We start from the raw sequence: 27,500 nt of genomic DNA on the forward strand, positions 1-27,500 counted from the left end.
GAGAACTCATACAGGATACAGGATAAAGTGAAATTAGAAGTGCAAAAAGGGACTTCCATATTCAGGTTTTACTTAAGGTAGTGTAATTTTCATGTATATAACCTGTACTTTTTTATTGTGTAATTTTTAATGACATCTTAAGAGTGGGATTGACTTTAATACATGGAATGCATTTTGGATTCATATGGAACTTCTAATAGCTGTGTTCACATGACTTAAGGGATATGGGTAATTGCCTTCTCCTGAGGAAGACCATTTGTTGGTCGAAATGTTGTATTATTTGCACAATTAAAGATTCCGCAGAGCAGCAGCTGCCTGTATAGACTATTATTTTTCTTACCTTTTTTGTTCTGTACCAGCGAGCATTTGCATAACAAACCATTGTGATTGTGACAATCAAGATTTGAAACGCCAACATGAGACACAGAGCTATATGGTTCAATTTCAACTATGACTAGTTTACTTTGAGCTGCTGAAGTTTAGTTTTTATCCTCTTGGGGGTGTATGTCGTTCAGGCATAGCCAGCGTAGGGATGAAAACTGAGGCTAACATTTTTAGGGTTTCCTTATTTCTTTTTTTAAAAGGCCTTACGGGCAAGAATTGACATTTTCTGGTTACCTTGGAAATAACTTGGATGGATGGATGGATGGATGGATGCAATGAAGACCAAAAACGACATGCTCTTGCCAGCTGCTACAAAGGGCATCTAAATAAAAAGTGGACAACACCTGACTTTACTCAGAGCCTTGAAATCGATGAAACATACATGTTGATGTATTTTCTTAAAGTCTTGCTCGAATAACAGTAGTTATTGAGTAGGTCAATACAAGATCTTGCTGGCTCTACGAAAACCGTGCTGAAGTCTGGCCTACCCAGTTTTGTATGTGTGTTTGTGTATTCGGTTGAGCATTGCATGGGGTGTCAATCAGGTGCATTGATTTGGGAGCACCTGGCCAGTGTTCCCAGGGGGCCTATAAAAGGCTGTGTGTTGGCCACACTGCAGTCTCCATCTCACCATATAGATCCATCCATCCATCCATCCATCCAAGTTATTTATATATATATATATATATATATATATATATATATATATATATATATATATATATATATATATATATATATATATATATATACATACATATTTATACACTTTTAAACCAGCCCTATGGCTCTATGACTAAGCAGTAGTTAATATTAGTATTATTAATTGATTGATCTCAAAGTTTAGTTTGATAAATTAATCAAATGTGCTCTGTTTCAAGGCATTACTTGAGTTAGCCTACAATGCAAACCATAAACAATAGGAGAACAAATATTTCCAGCTCTTTTAAGTACATTTTAAGCCTATGGGGTTTCTCTATAGAACAGAAAGATTAAGACTCAAGAAACATATTTAATGAAGCATGGATGTTATTAATCTCCCCCATAATGAACATATACATTGTAGTTAAAAAATAATAATAATAATGAAAATAATAAAGGACAAAAAATGTGCTGCTAATTCACACAGAACTCACATTTGTGATATTTAGCCTACCTATTACACAACATTATTAGCTAAAAAGTCCTCATTCTAAGCAAACATTTATTCAGTATACGAGATGGGGAAGACAGAAAAGCTTAAAAACTATTCTATGTCAGTTTTTGTTTTCATCCTGTGGGCAGATTGCTGCTATAAGCTATATGCTTATCCAGAGCCTTCATGATCTGCCGGACCCAAGTGAGAGTAGGATCCATGCAGATGTTCTTGTTCTTCTTTGTGACCACACTGTGCAAGAAACAAGAAAATATTGATGGTGCTATAATGGTGGCACTTTGTGACTTAAGGTAAAAAAAAATAATAATAATAATAAAATATATATATATATACTACAACACTTACATGACTCCTGCTTTGGAGCACCTATCATCAGTCCAGTGATAAGACTTCAGAAGTCCAATGAAGCGATTGATGTGAGCTGGCTTTGTGCGGAATTTAAAACAGCACGCATCAGGGTTAGGGCCAATTCCATCTGTGTACAAATGTGTTTTTTAATACATTTATACAATATGTCATAAAAGTGGCTTTTTATGACATGTAATTAAAAACAGAAATGATACAGTACTATCAGTGTTATGACTTGTTGCACTCTTTAGTTGAGAAAATAAAACAATACGTTTTTTCATAGGCCAGTGACGCTAAAAACATAAAGGATAACTTACCGTCAGCTGTCACAGAGCAGTACAGAGCAGCTCCTATCAGGATGCAAAGCAGGACAAGGTGACGGGTTCCCATGGTCACAACTTCTGCAGAGAATGATGGATGGATAGTCCTTTCTGATATTTATCAAGAGCAAAGTGCAACTGCAAGAGGAGGGAGGTGGGGTGTGGCCTAATAATGTACCCAACCATGCCCCGCCCGACCCCTCTATACACTCAAACGATTTCTCCACTGTGTGGAAAACTATGGTGACGCGGGTTTACGCTCAAACAATTACATGCAAAAACAAAAACAGAATTTAAAGAAGAAAATAGCCTATGTTTATTATCAGGAGAGTAGTACGTTTAGAAACCATAAGCAACACAATTTAGACCCAGTCATAGCTTGAGGAACCGAATATAACATGGTGCCACTTCTCCGTTGAACTCAATGGACGCTAGCTGCCGCCATGTTATGTTCTGTCGCCCTATTAATTTGAATGGTGTCCACGTTCCCGATAGTTAAAAATATGGATGATAATGATTAATAGCTAAGACCCTTTCCCTCCTTCCCTTCCCTCTCTTCTTCCTCTTTCTTCTTTTCCTTTGGTTTGCTAATTTAGTCAGACTGTCTCTCTTTTCATCTTTTTCTCTATTATTATTATTTTTCCAATATTTGTGAAATAACATAAGATCATTGTTTCAACAACATATAAATGTATATTTTGTATTTTGTATTGTATTTTTTTTATTTTCTATGGTTACAAATTTGTATGTTTATGACAAAAAGAAATTGTTATAAATTTGTATGTTTACAAAAAAAACTGTTAAACAGAAAAAGCCTGTCAACGGGAACCTATCAAGTTCACACTTTTGGGCATGAAATGCATGATGTCCTAATTCTAAGACCAGCTAGACTTCACACCCACATATGTCTCAGAAACGCTGAGGAAACACTCCTGCTGCAGTGTGTTATTAAAAGTGTTATATACTTATTTACTATACTATAGTACTATAGTACTATACTATGAAGACTTGAATTTATAATACTTGATAATAATGATATTAACTAGAAAAAGTGCTCAGGTCTCCGCAAGGTCAGTTACTGTAGGTTATTGTGTGCCAGCAAAGTTTGGAATTCAGTCATGACTAATAGACATAATGTGTACCGATTTGCGTGGCATTTGACACCGTAAGTCACTCTATATTGATTGAAAAGCTAAAAGAACTGGATGTAATTCTATCTGGAGGGGAGAGAACAGGTGGTGGAGGTGAACGGAACCCTGCCCCCCCCCCCCTCCTCCCAGTAAGCTGTGGCGTTCCGCAAGGAAGCATACTTAGTTGGAGAAATATGTGAAAAAGTTGTTCACTTCCGGCAGAAAGTGTGACATTTTGCACCTAGGGGTATTTTTGGGCGCTGAATTCAAAAATTGCCGGATCCAAGAAGTCGGACCAAAGCGTTTGCCGCCATCTTGAATTCCAAAATGGCTGCCATGACAAAACTTAAGATGTTTGTTAGTTCTGAATCCCATAGAAAAAATAAACATTTGGTAATGTCATTGTCGTATATTGGCCATTGATCAGAAAGGAAAAACACTATTCCATAACTATTCCCTAAGAGCAAGAATACACAAGAATCCAGTTTGAAAGAGGGTTTGTCCATAGAAATGCTTTTATTTCCACAGACGTGACACCTGCATTGCCAATCCACAGAGTGTAATTTAAATCACCAAACATCATACTTTATACAGACAGACATTTGAAATAGGACCATCCTCCCAGTCCTCCTTCTTGACCACTCACAAACAGGTTTCTAGGAACAATAGTCATTAATAATCATTAGGCAGGGCCTAGGAAGTCAACACAATGGATCACACAATCTGTCTTGGTTTTAACACATAACATTTATCTATCAAACTGCACTTTTACACAAGCTAATATTATGAAATCATTGTTTAACATCTTATTAGCTTCAATATAAGACCACACATATATGTATTCAACCTTGTATGAATGATTTAGACAAAAAGAGATGATTTAAATAGCATGACATTATTCCTTAGATTCAAGAAGAAAAGTTACATGAAACTAACTGGTTTCTTCCCCAACCACATTTCACCAATGTTCATTCTTGTGTACTTACTACAAAATAAGCTTTTACTGTGAAATCAGAATAATACAGTATGAATTCAGTTGTCACTGGTGTTGTATTCTACTGACTCACCTGCCAGTGAGGAGCCCCCACCGGGAGGACGTAGAGCTTTCCACATGTGGGACAATACATTTTACTTCTCATTAAGTTGATTATTTAATCGTTCCTACTCTGTTCTTCTTGGAAGCATTGTCCTGAACAGAAACATGGTTCTGTGCATGGTAGATTAGAAGAAGGAATCTCTGGGTTGGCAATTTGGGACTGTCCCCAGATGTGACCAGCTTAAGACTGCTCTCTTCACATGTTGACAAAGTGCCTCCTTTGTCTGTGAAATATTTTCCACTTTGCTCTTTCCAAGAGCAAATGGCTAATTGCGTGCCTCGTTCACTTTCTTCAGAGGAGAAGTTCTTCTGTACAGGACAACAAAGAACCTCTCTATTTCATCCAAAACCTCATTTGTTACTTATGCCGGTGCGTGTGAGAGATGATAGAAGACTTTCCCCAAGCTTGGCATTAAATTAAATGTCCCACACAGTCTTTTTGCCGATCCCAGATAAGGCAGAAACAGTATCGCATCCGGAAACAGCGTGCATGAAGAAAAGCCCCTTTGAGCGTTCAGGGCCAATGTGAGTGGCAATGGTATGTGCAGCACCATCTTGAACAACCATTGTTTCCAGAGCAAGCTGTCTCCTCGTTCAACTTTTGTGCAATGTACGGAAGGAACTGTTTCTGTACATAGTCACCGAATGTACTGACCACACTGTTACATTTCTTAGGCTCTAACTGATGGACTAAGGCAGCACCATCAAAAATACAAACTACTCCTTTGGGGGTATCACCATGGCGTGGTGCTTTCCAAACAGGGCAAGAGATCAGCTTTACTGATTGGTGGGCGCATTATATTGATACCCTCAGCCAATACCGGTGGCCATGCATGGCACTGGTGTTCAAAGAATGTGTCAAGATCACCATCTCTAGCTTGGCTAGCAATGTACATTCGTGAAAACAGCTGCACGTCACTTTTCATACTTGTTATCTTCACCTGAGACTTTGAAGATGTTTTCCTCAGCTTTGATTTGAACAGAGGTAGATTGTTCTTTGCAATGTTATCATGGTCTTCAAACTCACTCAGGATTCTGGCTATTTCGGGACCAGCCACCGGCGAAGAGCCCCCTCATTCTCAGTAATTCCAACGATTCCACCATCACCTTTCACAATAGCGTTCTGCTGTTCATGTATATGATCGTGTGCCAAAGCAGAGAACTTTTGCGATGACTTCTGAGTGACAAAATTCCCCTTGACAAATTCACGATGGGTATCTGGGGAATCATTTGAAAGTTCCTGAGGGTCCGTTACATGCACTGTCAACCATCTGTCGTAATGGTAGTGGTCCATGGCGAACAGTCACGGAATGATGGCAGTAAGGCATACTACAGTTGACCTGAAATATGCTGTTTTTGAAGAATGAGTTTTCACTGTTGCTACAAAAATATTCAAGTGTGAACCCATAGTAATATGACCTTATGTGAAAGAGTACCCCTGAAAACATAGGTAGACACCAACATCATGAGGCTCAGATGAAGCACTTTGGAGTAACACTGGCTTCAATCAAATTAGCCATAAAAACAGACCGTAATCTGCTAAATGAATCTACAGAAACAAAAAAAATCAAAGTATTGCTTACAATACTTACAATTACAATTTGGATTTCATCAGAACAAACTTGTTTCACATTCAAAAGTGATGAGGTGTCAATTGGAATACAAAACCTAATTGAACCAAAAACATTGGCGGCCATCTTTAAATCTCATTTTACGACCATATCCCATGGGAAAAGTGCTTGGATCCGGCAAAATTTGAAATCAGCATACTTCAAAGATGCCATATGCAAATTTTCACAATTTCTGCCGGAAGTGAACAACTGAGCCTTTTTTTGTTACATATATCCCTCACTAACTAGGGCCTTTACTGTTCCTAATATATGTAAACGACATCAGCTTGTGACTGCAATTTGTTGTTCGCGGATGACTCGGCTCTCCTGGTCTCTGACAAGGACAAATTGCAGGTCGAAAAATACCTTAGCTCTGAACTAGATAAAATCTGCACCTGGCTCACTGATAACAAACCAAAATAAACAAAATAAACCTCTGCAAGCCAAGGCCGAAGTAATAAAAAAAGTCAACCAAAGAACAAGATTTGTATACAGGATCTCCTCACTGGGCAGTAGGAATACATTGAGGACTAGCCGGAGCACTCATCCAATGTCACTATGACTATGCACGCACCTCATGATACCATAGCACCACAAAGGCCTTAAAAACAAGGCTCCAGACAGTCCAAAACAAACTGGTCAGGCTACTACTTGGCCTCACACCTACAACTCATCTAACCCCTGCTCATTTTGCTAGGGTAGGATGGCTCAGGGTAGAGGAACTTGCAATGGGCCTGGTCTACAAGATACACTACGCCTCAAACACAAAGACACCCATGTACCTGTCAAGCTACTTAAAAAATGTTAAAGACGTCCTCAATCACAACACCAGAAGGAGCTCCACAAATCACGTTCAACACAGATTTGGCTCAAACAAGGGGTTAAATGTATTCTATTACTATGCCACCACAATGTGGAATGCCCTAGGGAGTGCACATACAAAGTTTTACACACTATAATCGATGCAGTTATAGGTAAAACACAAATCAGCCTGTTATAGCGCCACCATAAGGCTGATTTAAAAAAAATCTAGTTTTGTTTCTTCCTCGGCCTAGTGGGAATGTGCGTGCAAAATTTCACGGAACTTGCACGCTGTGTTCATGATTTTAGGCATGTTGTTCAAAATGAAACACTCCTGCAAACTTTGGAAGCCATTCTTAGCCAATCAGGATAGAATATAAAAAAATCTGAAAGTTTTGTTTAATGACTATAGAGCAGGGGTGTCGAACTCATTTTGGTGTCCGGGCAAGATTGGTCAAATGGTGACTTGAGGTGGGCAGGAACCAGTTGCGGACGCACATGCGCGCTCACACGCATTCAGTTATACAGCATTGTTTTTCAATCTGTTGTCTTGTCTTGTTATTATTATTATTATTATTATAAACCATTTTAAGTACAATAATTCAATTTGAAGTTAAACAATACCTGGTAATGTGTGTGGGTGGTTAAATAATTACATTTATAGAACAGTGGTGTAAAGTAACTAATTACATTTACTCAAGTACTGTACCTAAAGATTTGAGTTTTACTTTACTAGAGTATTTCCAATTTCCAGAACTTTTACTTCTACTCCACTACATCTCAGTCACTGCTATAACTACAGTATATCACTTTAAAAAATGTTTTATGAAGATTAGCTACTTTAATTATTTACATTAAAATCAAACAATGCAATTTGTAATGAGCCCATCCATTTGAAATACAACAATTAAATTCATTACCTGGTAATGTGTGAGGTAATGTGTGTGGTTATGATAATGTTCTCATCAGAACGGCCAATAACATTTACATTTTTTGTTTCTGTTAGCTAATGTGTGCCCATTGTTCTCAGGTTTCAGCTATAGATCACTGTACACAACATTCTTTTTATGCAGGCATACCTTCAACAAGGAAACTATATTATATATATATATATATATATATATATATATATATATATATATATATATATATATATATAGACATAAAAAAGTTAGAGAACCACATATTATAGCAACATGTGTTTCAGAAAACTGTTAGGATTTAGGAGACATTTGTAAAGATTTCCATGATTTTTCAAAAATAGCAGATCTACAAGCTCATAGTGCGAGCTCCTCCTTTCCTTTCTTCGTGTGTGTGTGTGTGTGTGTGTGTGTGTGTGTGTGTGTGTGTGTGTGTCTGTCTGTCTGTCTGTCTGTCTGTCTGTCTGTCTGTCTGTCTGTCTGTCTGTCTGTCTGTCTGTCTGACAGAGAGAGAGTGTGTGTGTGTGTGTGTGTGTGTGTGTCTGTCTGACAGAGAGAGAGAGAGAGTGTGTGTGTGTGTGTGTGTGTCTGTCTGACAGAGAGAGAGAGAGAGAGAGAGAGAGAGAGAGAGAGAGAGAGAGAGAGAGTGTGTGTGTGTGTGTGTGTGTCTGTCTGACAGAGAGAGAGAGAGAGAGAGTGTGTGTGTGTGTGTGTCTGTCAGAGAGAGAGAGAGAGAGAGAGAATACTAGCTAGTTGAATAGACGGTTAACGAGCCAATCAGCCAGAACAGTCCACAGCTGGCTGTGGAATGTTGGCTGACTACCGGGCCATCAGAGGTACTTGCTGCAGCCAGTGGGGGAGGGGGGAGAGCTGCTTGGACGCTCAGCAAGGCAACGTGTAAACTCCGACTCTGTCTGTTAGAGGTAGTATCAATTCACTATTTGTAAAAGTATTTCGCGGGCCGCACTGGACCTTTCCGCGGGCCGCAAAATGCCCGCGGGCCGCGAGTTTGACACCCCTGCTATAGAGGTATTGTGTACCGATTTGCGTGACGTTTGGAAAAAATCTGTAAGAGTACTGTCAAAAAAATTGTTTTGCAAAAAGTGGCCTCCTGGTGGCGCTATAACCGTGTGAAAAATTGGGGCAGAGGTTCTGCATTGGCATCCAGGGAGTGTGTGTGCACAGTTTCGCTGCAATCAAGCCAAACGGTGCCGGAGATTAGCTGCTCACAGACGGACGGACACACGGACGGACAGGGTGCACAAAACATACTCTCTCGCAGCTTTACACAGCTATACAAAGTTCCATATTAGCCCAAAATGCATTCCATGTATTAAAGTCAATCCAACTTTTAAGATGTCTCATTAAAAATTACACAATAGAAAAGTACAGGTTATGTAGGTGAACATTACACTACTGTGTAGCAGCTTTAATAGTAGTAGTAGTAGTAGTATTGTGGTTATGGATCTTATAGGCCGGCATCATGTACAGCAGCACATACTGTAAACCTACTGAAACACAATATTATCTCAAGCTCAGCTGTGTTAGTGTCAAAAAAAATGCCAACATAAAACACGGACCTATATGATTCAATATACCATTACCAACTAAGACTATTTTACTTTGAGCTGTTTGAAGTTTAGTTTTTATCCTCTTGGGGGTGTTACTGAATGTCGTTCAGGCACAGACAAAGGGGATGAATTCAAACTGAGGCTAACATTTTTAGGGTTTCCTGGTAAAAAAAAAAAGGAGAAAAAGGCCTTACAGGCGAGAAATAAAATGTTCTGGTTCACCTTGGAAATAACTTGGATGGATGGATGCAATGAAGACCAAAGCAACAGCTCTTGTCAGCTTACATTAAATAAAGACAAGTGGACTACACCTGACTTTCCTCAGAGCCTTAAAGGGATAGTTCATCCAAAAATGTACTTTTTTCCCCATCGATTAGTCACCCCATGGAGACTTGAATTCATGGATATTTTTCTGTTTTTGTCACATTCCTAAGTCAATAATTTCATGACCAGCAGCGGTTCCGGTAGGAGACACTCTCCGGTCCGCTGGTCATCAAATTACTGGCTTAGGAATGCGACAAAAACTAATAAATATCCATGAATTCAAGTCTCCATGGGGTGACTAATTGATAGAAAAAAAGATTTGTTTGGGGAGTAAACTATCCCTTTAATAACGGCATAACATTTCTCGTTTACATTCAAGGAGCTCCCTATTTACGCAGTCAGTTCTGAAAATCAATGAAACGTACATATGTTGAATTATCTTCTTGAAGTCTTGCTCAAATAATAGAAGGCTAGTGACTCAGTAAATATGGTCAATACAAGATCTTGCTTCACAAAAATATCACCAAGTCCTTTCAAAATGATCTGTAAGTCTATTATTTAAAATTGAAGAATATAATTTATATACATTACTAATAAGACGTATGGTATTAATAATTGATTGATCTCAAAGTTGAGTTCAATTAATTACCTGAGTTAGCCTACAATGCAAACCATAAACAATAGGAGAACAAATATTTTCAGTTTTCGTCTCGTTTAAGTACATTTTAAGCCTGGGGAGTTTCTCTATAGGACAGAAATATAAAGAATCAAGAAACGTATTTAACAAAGCATTTTATTAATATGCCCCATAGTGGATGTATACACTGCAGTTTAAAGCGGCACTATGTAAATTTCTTTTTATCAATACAATTTAATTTAGTCCAATCTGTGTGGTAGAGTAGTAATACAATATACAGTAAATCATACAATTGGGGTGGTTGTATTTTGTCTCCCTGCTCTTCTATTGAGACATTTAGATCCTGTCAAAGGTCATGTCTCACCAAGACACATAGTAGGCTCTTTTAGCTCAATGGTAAAAATGTCAGCACTTGCGCAGGAAACCAATCCGGGGTAGAAGGCGAAAGTTACATAGTGCAGCTTTAAATAAATATTTTTTTAAATAAATAATAAAAAGGACAAAAAATGTAGCTGCTATTTCACACATAACTTGCATTTGTGACATTTAGCCTACCATTACTATTACACTAAAATTGATTATTAGCAAAAATGCCCTCATATTAAACCAACATCTCCTCAGTATAAGAGATGGGGAAGACAGAAAAGCTTTAAAAAAATAATAATTCAAAAGTCGTTTTTCTTTTCATCCTGCGGGCAGATTGCTGCTAAAAGCTCCGCTTATCCAGAGCCTTCATGATCTTCTGGACCCAAGGGAGATTAGGATCCATGCAGATGTTCATGTTCTTCTTTGTGACCATACTGTGCAAGAAACAAGAACATATTAATGTGGCTATAATGGTGGCACTTTGTGACTAATGTCAACAGAAAAAAGGGGGGACATATATATATATATATATATATATATATATATATATATATATATATATATATATATATATATATATATATATATATATATATATATGATATATATATGTGTGTGTGTGTGTGTGTGTGTGTGTGTGTGTGTGTGTGTGTGTGTGTGTGTGTGTGTGTGTGTGTGTGTGTGTGTGTGTGTGTGTGTATATATATGTTATATATATATATATATATATATATATATATATATATATATATATATATATATATATATATATATATATATATATATATATATACATATATATATATATATATATATATATATATATATATATATATATATATATATATATATATATATATATATATATATGTGTGTGTGTACAGTATGTGTGAGTGTGCTCCAACACTTACATGACTCCTGCCTTTGGGCACCTAGCATCAGTCCGGTAATAAGACTTCAGAAGTTTGATGCGAACTGGCTTTGTGCGGAATGTGAAGCAGCAGCTATCAGGACCGATTTCATCTGCGTACAAATGTTTCTATTAATGGCTTTAGATGGCATGCAACTTAAAACAGAAATGATACAGTACTACAGTATGAGTGTTATGAACACTTGCACTCTTTGGTTGAGAAAATAACATAAGTTTGTCATAGGCCAGTGACACTAAAAACGTGTAGGATAACTTACCGTTGGCCGTCACAGAGCAGTGCAGAGCAGCTCCTATCAGGATGCAAAGCAGGACAATATTACGGGTTCCCATGGTCACAACTTCTGCAGAGAATAATGGATGGATAGTCCTTTCTGATATTTATCAAGAGCACATCAAGAGACTGGGAGCGCCATGAAGGACGGCCGCATCCGTACGCGCTCTGTAACATCGCAACGTTTTTCCATCTTTTTAGTATTTTTTAGCCTTCTCCTTTTTCCCTACACCGTCGCGTGTCTAAGGAGTTATGACAGACAAGCACTTATGGACATCAGCACAGCGATTACACACAGAATTCCGGACTTTTTCGCCGAAAACCTTCCACTCGGCTGGGAGGGGGGAGGGGTCCCCTTTGTTCCGGCTGGAACAGAAAGTTACCCGAGGCGACGAAAAAGACCGTGGCGTCGAGGGACAAGAGCAGGTCTCCTCGTAAGGACAACAAAACGTGGATATAAACCTGCACTGCCTTCAATCCTGCTAGCGAACGTTAGATCTCTGTGTGAATCAAGAACTGTGACCACTATGGACGACTTACTAGCGCGCGTAAAGTATAACAGTGAGACAAGGAACACGTCCATTGTGGTGCTAACAGAGACGTGGCTAACGGAGTTAGCATCTGATTCTTCTATCACTCCTCCTGGCTTCACCGCGTATAGGAAAGACAGAGACCCTGTACTCAGCGGTAAGCAACGTGGGGGGGGAGTTTGTGCCTTGATCAACAACAACTGGTGCAAAGATGTTAAAATCCTAGATAGTCACTGCTCACCAGACCTTGAACTTTTAATCATAGCCTGCCGTCCTTTCTACCTACCACGCGACTTCAGCATTGTGATTGTAGCCGTTGTTTACATTCATCCTGGAGCTAATAAGGACACAGCTATGAGGGAATTACACCAGGCGATCAGTGCACAAGAAAGTCGCCACCCGGACTGCGCAGTCATCTGCCTAGGCGACTTCAACCGGACAGACTTAAAAAAGGTCTTTCCCAAATTCCACCAGCATGTCGCCTGCAGTACCCGTGGTGACAATATTCTCTGCTACACGCCCTTCAAGGATGGATACAAAGCCCTCCGACGCCCACCGCTAGGAAGCTCTGACCACGACGCCATCCAGCTGCTACCTGCCTACAAACAGAGGCTAAAAAGGGAGCCGGTCGTTGAGAAGGAAATCCGAATATGGTCTGAGGACACAGACGCTATGCTACAATCCTGCTTCTACCAGACTGACTGGGGGATGTTTAAGAACGCCGCTGGGAATAACATCAACGAACTCTCAGACTCAGTCACTGGCTTTATCAGTAAGTGCATAGATGACATAGTCCCAAAAAAGACAGTTCGGATCTATCCCAATCAGAAACCATGGATGGACAGCGGAGTACGTGCACATCTGCATGAACGGGATGCTGGTTTCAAATCTGGCGACGTGGAAACGCGCAACACGACGCGCGCGGCCCTAAACAGCGCCATCAGGAAGGCGAAAAAGGCCTACACAAAAAAGATGCAAGACAAACTCAGCAATGGCGACATCAGGAGCACATGGCAGGCGGTACACACCTTGACAGACTGCAAAACAAGAACCAGAAGCGAGGTGAACCCGCCTGCCTGCCTCCCCAACGAACTGAACACTTTCTACGGCCGGTTTGAGATCAGCTCCAACCGCGGCAGCCAAGCGGGGCCATCAGCAGCACCAGCAGAGGACAACCCTCTAACCATCTCGGAGAGAGAAGTGCGTACAGCCTTCACACGGGTCAACATCCACAAGGCAGCCGGACCTGATGGGATTCCAGGCCGGGTCCTTAAGACATGTGCAGACCAGCTGGCGGGTGTCTTCGCTGACATCTTTAACCTCTCCCTCTCCCTGGCTGTGGTCCCTGCAGGGTTCAAAATGTCAACCATTGTGCCCATTCCCAAAAAGGCCAAAGTGACATGCCTGAACGACTGGAGACCTGTTGCTCTCACCCCGATCGTCAGCAAGTGTTTCGAGAAACTGGTGAGGGAATACATCAGCTCCACGCTACCTGCCTCGCTGGATCCGTGGCAGTATGCATACCGCAAAAACAGATCCACCGACGACGCTATTGCCATGGCTCTCCACACCGTCCTCTCGCACATGGACAACAAGCTGCTGAAGGACAAATATGTACGTATGCTGTTCGTGGACTACAGCTCAGCATTCAACACCATTGTCCCAGCAATACTTGACAAAAAGCTCAGAGACCTAGGGCTACACCCAAGCATGTGCGACTGGATACAGGACTTCTTGTCCAACCGACATCAGGTGGTGAGAATGGGCAGCATCACATCCGACCCCCTGACCCTCAACACCGGAGCACCCCAGGGATGCGTGCTGAGCCCCCTCCTCTACTCCCTGTACACGTATGACTGCATAGCCACACATGTCTCCAACACTATCATAAAGTACGCGGACGACACGACAGTGATAGGCCGAATCGTCAACAACGACGAGTCTGACTACAGAGAGGAGATCAAATCTCTAGCACGCTGGTGCCGGGAGAACAACCTCTCTCTTAACGTCGACAAGACCAAAGAACTGATCGTGGACTTCAGGAGGCCGCGGAGAGACCATGCGCCCATCCTCATCGACGGTGCTGCAGTGGAAAGGGTCAGCGAGTTCAAGTTCCTCGGAGTACACATCGAGGAGGACCTCAAATGGGAGACGCACTCCACACACGTGAGGAAAAAGGCTCAGCAGCGACTGTACTGGCTCCGCCGCCTGAAGAAGCTCGGAGTAGGACGTCGCATCCTCAGGCTGTACTACAACAGTTCTGTCGAAGGCATCCTAACAGGCTGTGTCACGGCCTGGTACGGGAACTGCACTGCCCGAGAAAAGATCAGCCTACAACGAGTAGTGCGATCGGCAGAGCGGATAATGGGAATCGAGCTCCCAGCGCTCCAGGAACTGTACAAAAAGCGGTGCGTGCTCAAAGCCAAGCGCATCATCAAGGACAAGCACCACCCAAGTCACAGACTGTTCAACCCCCTACAACGACCGCGACCGGGCAAGGGGCTCTACCGCAGTATCAAGAGTTCCACCACCAGATACTGGTGTAGTTTCAATCCGGCTGCTGTCAGAATGCTGAATGGGGAATAAGCCTGAATGAGGCATAGGCCTTGTTCAGCAGCCTGACAACAGGCAGCGCAGACTTTTTTCTGGCTCTTCCTGAACACACCTGTGGATTATACCAGGGACAATGACTTGGACTTTAGCCCCCCCTCGGACACACCTGTGGACTACACCAGGTACAAATGACTTTTTGTTGCACTCTCTCATGGAGCTACTTGCGGATTATACTAGGGTCAGTCCACTCTAGGTGGACACGCACTGACCTTTTGCACCTTAATCCCTTGTATAACGCACTGACTTTTTTTTGTGGTCTTTTTTATTGTGCTCCTTTTCCTCTAAGCACCTTAACGTCCATTGTCTATCATGCACAGTATAAGTATAACATGCACAGTATACAATACATTGCTGCTATGCTCAGGCACCTTAGTTTAGTTTTGTTTAGTTTTTTTTTAGTTTTTATTATCTCAGGTAATTTGTAAATATGTAGATAACTTGTCTGGCCTTCTGTTGCTCTCTTGTTTTGATCTCCTTCCCACTTACCCCCCACCCTCTTCTTCTCCCCCCCCCCTCTTCTTTCTATGGAAACTAACGTTGCGATGGGAACGATGTACAAAAAAGAATTTCACCCACTTTTTTACCTTGTAAACCTGTGATGTGACAATAAAACTGATTCTGATTCTGATTCTGACAGTGCAACTGCAAGAGGAGGGAGGTGGGGTGTGGCCTAATAATGTACCCCCCGCCCCCCACACTCAAACTATTTCTCCAAAGGTTACACTCAATAACCTACTGTATATTCATTACCAGAGGACAGTAGTAAGTTTAAAGACCAGAGAAGCTACACAATTTAGACCCAGTAAAGCAAATGCATACTTTATAATACTGAAAAATATGATAATGACTAATAGATAAGAATGTTGACTGAGTAACCTGCTAAAAAGCCTGTCAACGGGAACCTATAGCAAGTTCACACTTTTGGGCATAAAGTGCATGATGTCCTAATTCCAAAATCAGATTCACACCCACATGCCTCAGAAACGCTGATGAAACATGTCTGCTGCTGTGTGTTACTAAAAGTGTTATATACTTATTTCCATATTTGTTACATTCTTTTTTTTTTATACTTTATTGAGTCCAAACATGTTAACAATAAATCATTCAGTTTACTTCCATAATAGTAATAATACATTTCACATGTTTTATGTCTCTGTTATCAACAGACATTTCGACCCATTCTTTTTTTTTTTTTGCATGTAAAACCCCTTCACCTACATACATAAAGTAAAAATAAAAAGGATAAACTATATTAAGACATTTCAATAGAGATCATTATTTCATCCATGCATCCGCATAAACCTCCTTTATGAGGAGGCATAAGCAACAAACTTGACACCAAGAAATGAAAACGAAAAATATAAACAATACAAAATAACACACAGAAAGAAAATAAAAAAGGGGGGTGGGGGTGGGGGTGTTAGGCTTTGTTGTGTCATTTTGGTAATATGTCTTCCATTTTCTTTTATTTCAAAAAGGCGATCTTATATGATAAAAAATATTTGTTACATTCTTATTTACTTATCGTGCTCTGAAGACTTGAGTTGATGCCAGTTTATAATAATAATAATAATAATAATAATAATAATAATAGTAATAATAATAATAATAATAATAATAATGATAACATATTGTAAATGCATCTAGAAAGAAAAAAGAAGTCCGCACAGGCAGCTGCTGCTCTGCGGAATCTTTAATTATGCAAATAATACAACCTTTTGACCAACAAATGGTCTCCCTCAGGTGAAGGCAATTACCCATAATAATAGTAGGCCCACAGCGTCTTGTGAACACAGCTATACAAAGTTCCATATTAACCCTAAATGCATTCCATGTAGTAAACTCAATCCCACTCTTAAGATGTCTCATTAAAAATGACACAATAGAAAAGTACAGGTTATGTACGTGAACATTACACTACTGTGTAGCAGCTTTAGTGGTAGTATTGTGGTTATGGAGCTTATAGGCCGGCATCATGTACAGCAGCATATTGTAAACCTGCTGAAACATCTCAAGCTCAGCTGTTTTAGCCTATTTTCAAATGTAAACCAATTTAATTCCTTAAATTTGAAATGCCAATATGAGACACAGAGCTATATGGTTCAATACCAACTAAAACTAGTTTACTTTGAGCTGTTTGAAGTTTAGTTTTTATCCTCTTGGGGGTGTTACTGTATGTCCTTCAGGCATAGACAAAGGGGCATTTTTAGGGTTTCCTGGTTTAAAAAAAAAAAGGCCTTACGGGCGAGAAATAAAATGTTCTGGTTCTATTTACCCATTCAAAAGCCTTCTGAAAATCGATGAAACATACATATGTTGAGTTATTTTCTTGAAGTCTTGCTCGAGTAATAGTAGGCTAGTGACTCAGTAAATATGGTCAATACAAGATCTTGCTTTACGTATAAGCCTGACCTTTTAAAATGATCTGTAAGTCTATCATTTATAACTGAATAATGTAATTTATATACATTACTAATGCGGTAGTTAATATTGGTATTATTAATTGATTGATCTAAAGTTAAGTTAAATTAATTACCTGAGTTAGCCTACAATACAAACTCGTCTCGTTTAAGTACATTTTAAGCCTGGGGAGTTTCTCTGTAGGACAGAAATATTAAGAATCAAGAAACATGTTTAACAAATCATTTTATTAATATGCCCCATAGTGGATGTATACACTGTAGTTTAAAGCGGCACAACACAACTTTTTTTTTATTAATAAAATTACATTTTGTCCAATCTGTGTGGCAGAATATGTTAATACAATATAACTCATACAATTGGGGTGGTTGTATTTTGTCTCCCTGCTCTTCTATTGAGAGATTTAGATCCTGTCAAAGGTCATGTCTCACCAAGACACATAGTAGGCTCTATTAGCTCAATGGTAAAAATGTCAGCACTTGCGCAGGAAACCGGGTTAAAATCCGAGGTAGAAGAAGAAAGTTACATAGTGCAGCTTTAAATAAATATAAAAAAAATAAATAAAAATCAAGGACAACATTTTGCTGCTAATTCACACATAACTTGCATTTGTGATATTTAGCCTACCTATTACACTAAAATTAATCATTAGCAAAAATGCCCTCATATTAAACCAACATGTCCCACTATACGAGATGGGGAAGACAGAGAAGCTTTGAAAATGTCTTTAAAAAAATAAATCAAAATGTCATCCTGCGGGCAGATTACTGCTAAAAGCTCCGCTTATCCAGAGCCTTCATGATCTTCTGGACCCAAGGGAGAGTAGGATCCATGCAGATGTTCTTGTTCATCTTTGTGACCATACTGTGCAAGAAACAAGAACATAGTATGTGGCTATTATGGTGGCACTTTGTGACTTATGTCAACAGGAAAAAAAAAAGAAAAAAGAAAATATATATGTATATATGTATGTATACATGTATATATGTATATATATGTGTGTGTGTATATATATATATATATATATATATATATATATATATATAACACTTACATGACTCCTGCCTTTGGGCACCTAGCATCAGTCCAGTAATAAGACTTCAGAAGTCCAATGAAGCGGTTGATTTGAGCTGGCATTTCGCGGAATGTGAAGCAGCAGCAATGTTTCTGTTAATGGCTTATACAGTCTAACTTAAAACAGAAATGACAGTAATACAGTAAAAGTTTTATGAACACTTGCACTCTTTAGTTGAGAAAATAACATAAGTTTTTCATAGGCCAGTGACACTAAAAACATGTAGGATAACTTACCGTTGGCCGTCACAGAGCAGTACAGAGCAGCTCCTATCAGGATGCAAAGCAGGACAATGTGACGGGCTCCCATGGTCACAACTTCTGCAGAGAATAATGGATGGATAGTCCTCTCTGATATTTATCAAGAGCACAGTGCAATTGCAAGTGGAGGGAGGTGGGGTGTGCCTAATACCCCCCCCCCCCCGCCCTAATACCCCCCCCCCCCCCCCCACACACACACACACACACACACTCAAACTATTTCTCCAAAAAGCCAGGTGACACGAGGTTACACTCAATAACCTATATTCATTACCAGATGACAGTAGTAAGTTTAAAGACCAGAGAAGCTACACAATTTAGACCCAGTCGAGCAAATGTGTACTTTATATAATAGTGAAAAATATGATAATGATAGATAAGAATGTTGACTGGGTAACCTGCTAAAAAGCCTGTCAAGGGGAACCTATAGCAAGTTCACACTTTTGGGCATAAAGTGCATGATGTCCTAATTCCAAAACCAGACTTCACACCCACATGCCTCAAAAACGCTGAGGAAACACGTCTGCTGCTGTGTGTTAATAAAAGTGTTAATTTCTTATTTCCATAGTTGTTACTTTCTTATTTACTCATCGTGCTCTGAAGACTTGAGTTGAGCATGCCAGTTTATAATAAATGTAATAATGATAATAATACTACTACTACTACTACTACTACTACTACTACTACTACTACTACTAATAATAATAATAATAATAATAATAATAATGATAACATATTGTAAATGCATCTAGAAAGAAAAAAAAAGTCCGCACAGGCAGATGCTGCTCTGTGGAATCTTTAATTATGCAAATAATACAACCTTTTGACCAACAAATGGTCTCCCTCAGGTGAAGGCAATTACCCATAATAATAGTAGGCCCACAGCGTCTTGTGAACACAGCTATACAAAGTTCCATATTAACCCTAAATGCATTCCGTGTAGTAAACTCAATCCCACTCTTAAGATGTCTCATTAAAAATGACACAATAGAAAAGTACAGGTTATGTACGTGAACATTACACTACTGTGTATCAGCTTTAGTAGTATTATTGTGGTTATGGAGCTTATAGGCCGGCATCATGTACAGCAGCATATACTGTAAACCTGCTGAAACATCTCAAGCTCAGCTGTTTTAGCCTATTTTCAAATGTAAACCAATTTAATTCCTTAAATTTGAAATGCCAATATGAGACACAGAGCTATATGGTTCAATACCAACTAAAACTAGTTTACTTTGAGCTGTTTGAAGTTTAGTTTTTATCCTCTTGGGGGTGTTACTGTATGTCCTCCAGGCATAGACAAAGGGGATGAATTAAAACTGAGGCTAACATTTTTAGGGTTTCCTGTTTTAAAAAAAAAAAGGCCTTACAGGCGAGTAATAAAATGTTCTGGTTCACCTTGGAAATAACTTGGATGGATGGATGGATGCAATGAAGACCAAAACGACAGCTCCTGTCAGCTGCGACAAAAGACATTAAATAAAAAGTGGAACTACTTTCCTCAGAGCCTTAATAGCGGCATAACATTTCTAAGGAGCTCCCTATTTACCCATTCAAAAGCCTTCTGAAAATCGATGAAACATACATATGTTGAGTTATTTTCTTGAAGTCTTGCTCGAGTAATAGTAGGCTAGTGACTCAGTAAATATGGTCAATACAAGATCTTGCTTTACGTATAAGCCTGACCTTTCAAAATGATCTGTAAGTCTATCATTTATAACTGAATAATGTAATTTATATACATTACTAATAAGACGTATGCCTCCGTGACTAAGCGGTAGTTAATATTGGTATTATTAATTGATTGATCTAAAGTTAAGTTAAATTAATTACCTGAGTTAGCCTACAATACAAACTCGTCTTGTTTAAGTACATTTTAAGCCTGGGGAGTTTCTCTATAGGACAGAAATATTAAGAATCAAGAAACATGTTTAACAAAGCATTTTATTAATATGCCCCATAGTGGATGTATACACTGTAGTTTAAAGCGGCACAACACAACTTTTTTTTTATTAATAAAATTACATTTTGTCCAATCTGTGTGGCAGAATACGTTAATACAATATAACTCATACAATTGGGGTGGTTGTATTTTGTCTCCCTGCTCTTCTATTGAGACATTTAGATCCTGTCAAAGGTCATGTCTCACCAAGACACATAGTAGGCTCTATTAGCTCAATGGTAAAAATGTCAGCACTTGCGCAGGAAACCGGGTTAAAATCCGTGGTAGAAGAAGAAAGTTACATAGTGCAGCTTTAAATAAATATTAAAAAAATTAATAAAAATCAAGGACAACATTTTGCTGCTAATTCACACATAACTTGCATTTGTGACATTTAGCCTACCTATTACACTAAAATTGATCATTAGCAAAAATACCAACATGTCCCACTATACGAGATGGGGAAGACAGAGAAGCTTTGAAAATGTCTTAAAAATAAAATAAAAAAATGTCATCCTGCGGGCAGATTACTGCTAAAAGCTCCGCTTATCCAGAGCCTTCATGATCTTCTGGACCCAAGGGAGAGTAGGATCCATGCAGATGTTCTTGTTCATCTTTGTGACCATACTGTGCAAGAAACAAGAACATATGTATGTGGCTATTATGGTGGCACTTTGTGACTTATGTCAACAGGGGAAAAAAAGAGAAAAAATATATATATATGTATATATGTATGTATACATGTATATATGTATATATGTGTGTGTGTGTGTATATATATATATATATATAACACTTACATGACTCCTGCCTTTGGGCACCTAGCATCAGTCCAGTAATAAGACTTCAGAAGTCCAGTGAAGCGGTTGATTTGAGCTGGCATTTCGCGGAATGTGAAGCAGCAGTTATCAGGGGCAATTTCATCTGCGTACAAATGTTTCTGTTAATGGCTTATACAGTCTAACTTAAAACAGAAATGACAGTAATACAGTAAAAGTTTTATGAACACTTGCACTCTTTAGTTGAGAAAATAACATACGTTTTTCATAGGCCAGTGACACTAAAAACATGTAGGATAACTTACCGTTGGCCGTCACAGAGCAGTACAGAGCAGCTCCTATCAGGATGCAAAGCAGGACAATGTGACGGGCTCCCATGGTCACAACTTCTGCAGAGAATAATGGATGGATAGTCCTTTCTGATATTTATCAAGAGCACAGTGCAATTGCAAGAGGAGGGAGGTGGGGGTGTGCCTAATACCCCCCCCCCTGCCCTAATACCCCCCCCCCCCCCCACTCAATAACCTATATTCATTACCAGAGGACAGTAGTAAGTTTAAAGACCAGAGAAGCTACACAATTTAGACCCAGTCGAGCAAATGTGTACTTTATATAATAGTGAAAAATAAGATAATGATAGATAAGAATGTTGACTGAGTAACCTGCTAAAAAGCCTGTCAAGGGGAACCTATAGCAAGTTCACACTTTTGGGCATAAAGTGCATGATGTCCTAATTCCAAAACCAGACTTCACACCCACATGCCTCAAAAACACTGAGGAAACACGTCTGCTTCTGTGTGTTAATAAAAGTGTTAATTTCTTATTTCCATAGTTGTTACATTCTTATTTACTCATCGTGCTCTGAAGACTTGAGTTGAGCATGCCAGTTTATAATAATAATAATAATGATAATAATACTACTACTACTACTACTACTACTACTACTACTACTACATGTAATAATAATAATAATAATAATAATAATAAGGGTAATAATAATAATGATAATAATAATAATGATACAATATTGTATTGCAGAATTCAACACATCTTCTGGCCATACCTGTGCACATGGTTAGAGTTTCAGATTATCTGATGGCTGGCACCAGTCGGGCAGGTGCATCAGTAACTGGGCCATGTGGGTGAACTCCATGCACATCAGAACATCCTGGTAGAGAGCAGCAGGCCCAGCGCTGTGCGGAACAGGAACACGTGCCACACCCGGAACCAGTGGTGGACAAAGTACTCAACCCCAGGACTTGAATCAAATTATAGATACTTCTCAAATATGACTAAACAGCATTACATATTATGGGATAGGTTGCAGTCGATACAAAACAACATCATTAGATATCTGTTGAATGCTCCTCCCAGGACACATGTTGGTTATGACCATGCAGTTTAGGGAGGTGGGGATGCTAACCTAACCCTGTGAGGTACAGGGTGGATCAACTTAAGCTTATTATGTACAACAGTTTTTAATGGTAATGCCCCTGAATACCTAGGAGTAATGTTAAGTTGATTGTATCAGTATGAAACTAGGGCGAACCAAACAGTATATGAGATACCAAGAGTCAAAAGTTGTGGCAAGAGTTCTTTTATACATGAAAAAGGTAGTGCACGCACGTCCGTGGAGGTGCAAGACAAACAAAGTATCATAAAAAAGGAATAGAGTCTGCACACTGGTAATGCTGCAAAAAGCTCCGCTTTGTATTTATTGCGTTTGTCAACATTTCGGCCTGTTCAGACTTTCATCAGGACATATACAAGGGAATGGGCATACATACAAACGTTTATATAGGGCACATCTACACACTGATAGGCTCACCCCAATAGGGTAAGTGAGGTCACAGTCAACTCAACAGCAGGCTGGCTTTACATGAAGTAACACATAGATATAAACAGTGCACCCATCGTGTAACTACCATCTGGAATATTGCTGAGAAATTGTGCAGCCTTTTATATATTTTATATTTTATATATATACAATGCGGGGGGGGGGGGGGGAGGGCCTTCATGATCTTCTGGACCCAAGGTTGAGTAGGATCCATGCAGATGTTCTTGTCCTTCTTTGTGACCACACTGTGCAAGAAACAAGAAAATATTTATGTTGCTATAATAGTGGCACTTTGTGACTTATGTCAACAGAAAAGAAAAAGAGAAAAAATTATATGTATATATATATATATATAATATATACTCCAACACTTACATGATTCCTAGCTTTGCGCACCTAGCATCAGTCCAGATATAAGACTTCAGAAGTCCAATGAAGCGTTTGATGTGAGCTGGCTTTGCTCGGAATTCGAAACAGCAGTTATCAGGGGGCCGGGCAATTTCATCTGCGTACAAAATGTTTCTATTAATATACATGACATGACTTTACATGACATGTAACTTAAAACAGAAAACTGTTATGAACACTTGCACTCTTTAGTTGAGAAAATAACAAGTTTGTCATAGGCCAGTGACACTAAAAACATGTAGGATAACTTACCGTCGGCTGTCACAGAGCAGTACAGAGCAGCTCCTATCAGGATGCAAAGCAGGACAATGTCACAGCTTCCCATGGTCACAACTTCTGCAGAGAATGATTGATGGATAGTCCTCTCTGATATTTATCAAGAGCAAAGTGCAACGGCAAGAGGAGTGAGGTGGGATGTGTCCAAATAATGTACCCAACCTGCTAAAAAGCCTGTCAACGGGAACCTATAGCAAGTTCACACTTTTGGGCATAAAGTGCATGATGTCCTAATTCTAAAACCAGACTTCACACCCACATGGCTCACATGTCTCAGAAACGCTGATGAAACACGTCTGCTGCTGTGTATTATTAAAAGTGTTATATACTTATTTTCATAGTTGTTACATTCTTAATTACACATCATACTCTGAAGACTTAATAATAATAATAATAATAATAATAATAATAATAATAATGATAACATATTGTATTGCAGAATTCAATACATATTCTGGCCATACCTGTGCACAGTTTCAGATTGTCTGATGTTCTGGAAGAGCTGCTCAGCTGGCACCAGTCGGGCAGGCGCACCAGTAACTGGCCGATGGGTGAAGTCCATGCACATCAGAACATCATGGTAGAGAGCAGCAGGCCCAGCGCTGTGCGGAACTGGAACACGCGCCACACCCGGAACCAGTGGTGGACAAAGTACTCAACCCCAGTACTTGAATCAAAGTATAGAAATATTACGAAACAGCATAAGGGATAGGTTGCAGACGGTACCAAAACAACATATATCTGTTGAATGCTCCTCCTAGGACACATGTTGGTTATGACCAGTTTAGGGAGGTGGGAATGCTCCCTGTGAGGTACAGGGTGGATCAACTTAAAGCTTGGTCATATGTACAACATTTTGAATGGCAATGCCCCCTGACTACCTGAGTTGATTGCCTATAAGTTGATTGTACATCAGTATGAAACTAGGGTGTCACTTCACTGTCATCTGGGGAACCCTCCAAAATCATGTGAGGACCCCCCTGGTGGTCCCGACCCACAGGTTGAGAACCACTGCTTTAGCTGAATGGACAGACTGCCCTCATGTTAGGTATAGGAGGCTTTTGGTCAAGGACTGGAAAGCCTCCTTGTGGTACACCTTTCTTGGACAACTGGCCGCTCACGAGCGACTGTCACACAGGTTTCTTGGATGGACAAGTATGATCTAAAATGGGGACACATTATCACTGCACATGCCGGGACTCTGATGGCGTTTCCAGCTCTATTTAAGCTTTAAGCTAGCTATTGGAAAAGGTTTATTAGATAACTTATTGTCTGGGGTTTTGGCTGAGGTGGAATGCTGTATGCTTCTGTGCACTTTTTAGTTTCTATTTTTTGTGATGTGTGTATTTTGGTGTCTGTCTTGTTTGTCAGGTGTGTTTGTTGATGTTGATGTATGTGTATGTTGTTATACCTGAGACAATTAATAAAGTACTAATCTTAAAGAAAAGTCTCTAAATCTAAAGTCCATGTTAAAATTAGTTAGTAGCCTATTAGTTATTTGAAAGGATCCATTTCAGTGACATGTAACTTTCCGTTGCGTTTGTTGAGCTTATTATTATTATTATTTTATTTTACACAAATCCTCCTTTTTACTATTTTTTGTTCCTTTTGTCTATAATATGATGTATTTAGTTCATGATTAGCATGCCCTTTCTCTTGGCTTGAGCCGCTGCCCCTCAAACTATCTGCATACAGCCATGTTAATTAGTCTGAGTGGAGGACAGCTACAGTAACTTTCTCACTCAAAATATGTTAATGTTTAGACCCTAACCCTAACCCATAGCATTAAATTAGATAATAGTATTAATATTATTTATTGCTAATTGATTGAAATCAAAGTTGAGTTCAATCAATTCATAAAAATATAATCGGGCACAGGACATTCCAGTGAGTTAGCATCAAAAAGTTAATTACATTAGTTAAACAAGTATATGTTCCCAAATTGCCCATGGGTTAGCATTCTATTGTTCCAAAACTGCCCTTGTGTTACCAGTCAAAGTACATTGTAATATATTCCATGTGTGCCTTGGGGGTTCTCTATCAAGAAAAAGAAAAAGAAAGAACAACATACTTTTTCCAAGCATTTTATTAATATACCCTATAGTGGCTGTATACATTACATAACATTTTCAAAAATAAAAAAGTACGAATGAAGCAATGAAGCTGCCACTTCACGCAGAACTTGAATTTGCTGACATTTACCTATTACAGTAAAATATGAGCAAAATAAATCTCAAAATAAAATGTATAAACTAACAACATTTGCTCACTATATGTAACAGATGGGGAAGAAAAGAACAGAAAAAACATAATTTAAAATGTTGTCTTTTTAAAAAGCTTTTTTCTTTTAATCCTGTGGGCAGATTGCTACTACTGAATGCCATCCAGAATCTTCATGGTCTTCTGGACCCAACGGACATCAGGGTCCATGCAGAACGTTTTATTCATCAGTGAGATCACACTGTGCAAAAAAACAAGAACATATTAACGTCACAGTTGATAGACGGTGGTTTGTGAATTGAAAATGCTTAAATACAATAAATATTATATGTTTATGTTTACTCCAACACTTACACAATTGCTGCTCTTGGGCACCTTTGATCAGTTCTGTAATAAGACGTCAGGAACTTTCTTCCGATTCTCAGTGGGTAGAAGGAGAAACAGCACTTATCAGGGCCACTTCCATCTGCGTACACATATATTTGTTAATATAAAAGTTGCTTTTTATAACAACTGAAGACATAAATGATATAGTACTATAAGTGTTATAAACACTTGTTGCACTTTGGTTGAGAAAATAAAAAAAAATAAGTTAGTCATAAGGACACTAAAAACGTTAACTTACTGTTGGCTGTCACAGAGCAGTACAGAGCAGCTCCTATCAGGATGCAAAGCAGGACAATGTGACGGCTTCCCATGGTCGCAACTTCTGCAGAGAATGATTGATGGATATAGTCCTTTCTGATATTTATCAAGTGCAACTGCAAGAGGAGGGAGGTGGGATGGATGGATGGATGGATGGATGGATGGATGGATGGATGGATGGATGGATGGATGGATGGATGGATGGATGGATGGATGGATCAAGGGCTGGAGACCAAAAACAACAGCTCTCTTCAGCCACTACAGGAGGTGTCTAAATAAAAGACAGTTCGTTCTGATATTTATCAAGAGCGAAGTGCAACTGCAAGAGGAGGGAGATGGGCTGTTGTGGTCACTGGGGACGAAAGAGGTTTTACGTGACATATCTAGTTCCAATTTCCACTCAGCTTCAAAAGACAACAGAAGTAAAAAGAAAACCCCCATATCTCATAAAGGAAACGCATGTGGTTATCACACACACGCTTGTATTCTTTATTGATGCATCTCTGCTTATATCTCTGATTATACTCAGCATGACAAAGTGAAATACTACAAAGACACAGCAGAAATAGCTGGTCTTTTGTTTCAAAGGATGTTGATTGATTGATTGATTGAAACCTTTATTTATTCTCGAAAAGAGCATTGAGGTTTACCCTCATTTGCAATGCTGATGAGATTACATACACAAAAAT

General features: G+C 39.2%; 2 protein-coding genes and 2 long non-coding RNA genes across 7 annotated transcripts; all 4 read right to left on the bottom strand.

The window, feature by feature from the left end:
* Positions 1-1,207: 1,207 nt before the first annotated feature.
* On the bottom strand, positions 1,208-18,805 carry LOC308101858 (C-C motif chemokine 5-like). Of its 2 annotated transcripts, none has more exons than XR_013934579.1 (3): positions 2,206-2,343; positions 1,886-2,015; positions 1,208-1,771 (listed from the first exon to the last, which is right to left on the bottom strand). XR_013934579.1 is itself a non-coding variant. In XM_080451363.1 (3 exons), exons 1-3 carry the CDS (start codon positions 18,751-18,753, stop codon positions 1,654-1,656), a joined length of 321 nt encoding a protein of 106 aa, XP_080307489.1. In that variant the 5' UTR covers positions 18,754-18,805; the 3' UTR covers positions 1,208-1,653. The 2 variants fall into 2 exon arrangements, 1 of the variants encoding a protein (XP_080307489.1); XM_080451363.1 differs by lacking the exon at positions 2,206-2,343 and adding an exon at positions 18,681-18,805.
* Positions 18,118-18,528, bottom strand: LOC308101834. The gene is made up of 2 exons (XR_013934569.1): positions 18,424-18,528; positions 18,118-18,233 (listed from the first exon to the last, which is right to left on the bottom strand). It is a non-coding gene; the product is annotated as an uncharacterized lncRNA (long non-coding RNA).
* Positions 18,806-21,157: 2,352 nt separating the features above from the next.
* Positions 21,158-24,089, bottom strand: LOC308101950 (C-C motif chemokine 13-like). Of its 3 annotated transcripts, none has more exons than XM_080451505.1 (3): positions 23,923-24,089; positions 21,447-21,570; positions 21,158-21,273 (listed from the first exon to the last, which is right to left on the bottom strand). In XM_080451505.1, the coding sequence occupies exons 1-3, from the start codon at positions 23,993-23,995 to the stop codon at positions 21,180-21,182; spliced, it is 291 nt and encodes a 96-aa protein (XP_080307631.1). In that variant the 5' UTR covers positions 23,996-24,089; the 3' UTR covers positions 21,158-21,179. The 3 variants fall into 3 exon arrangements, with proteins under 3 accessions (XP_080307631.1, XP_080307629.1, XP_080307630.1); XM_080451503.1 differs by lacking the exon at positions 21,447-21,570 and adding an exon at positions 23,638-23,767; XM_080451504.1 differs by lacking the exon at positions 23,923-24,089 and adding an exon at positions 21,731-21,866.
* Positions 24,090-26,016: 1,927 nt separating this feature from the next.
* On the bottom strand, positions 26,017-27,115 carry LOC308101920. Its single transcript, XR_013934581.1, has 3 exons — positions 26,792-27,115; positions 26,521-26,632; positions 26,017-26,407 (listed from the first exon to the last, which is right to left on the bottom strand). It is a non-coding gene; the product is annotated as an uncharacterized lncRNA (long non-coding RNA).
* Between the last annotated feature and the right edge of the window lie 385 nt (positions 27,116-27,500).

Source organism: Gymnoscopelus braueri (assembly GCF_963280865.1).
Source record: "Gymnoscopelus braueri genome assembly, chromosome: 15".
NCBI lineage: Eukaryota > Metazoa > Chordata > Actinopteri > Myctophiformes > Myctophidae > Gymnoscopelus > Gymnoscopelus braueri.

Bases quoted from the DNA above. Each gene is read 5' to 3' on its own strand.
- LOC308101858 (XM_080451363.1), bottom strand. From the start codon at position 18,753: ATGGGAGCCCGTCACATTGTCCTGCTTTGCATCCTGATAGGAGCTGCT. The intron at 2,016-18,680 runs GTAAGTTATCCT...ATTTGTACACAG, and splicing joins CTGCTCTGTGACGGCCAACG to ATGGAATTGGCCCTAACCCT. The intron at 1,772-1,885 runs GTAAGTGTTGTA...TTTCTTGCACAG, and splicing joins TGCTCCAAAGCAGGAGTCAT to TGTGGTCACAAAGAAGAACA.
- LOC308101950 (XM_080451503.1), bottom strand. From the start codon at position 23,995: ATGGGAAGCTGTGACATTGTCCTGCTTTGCATCCTGATAGGAGCTGCT. The intron at 23,768-23,922 runs GTAAGTTATCCT...TTTTGTACGCAG, and splicing joins CTGCTCTGTGACAGCCGACG to ATGAAATTGCCCGGCCCCCT. The intron at 21,274-23,637 runs GTAAGTGTTGGA...TTTCTTGCACAG, and splicing joins TGCGCAAAGCTAGGAATCAT to TATGGTCACAAAGATGAACA.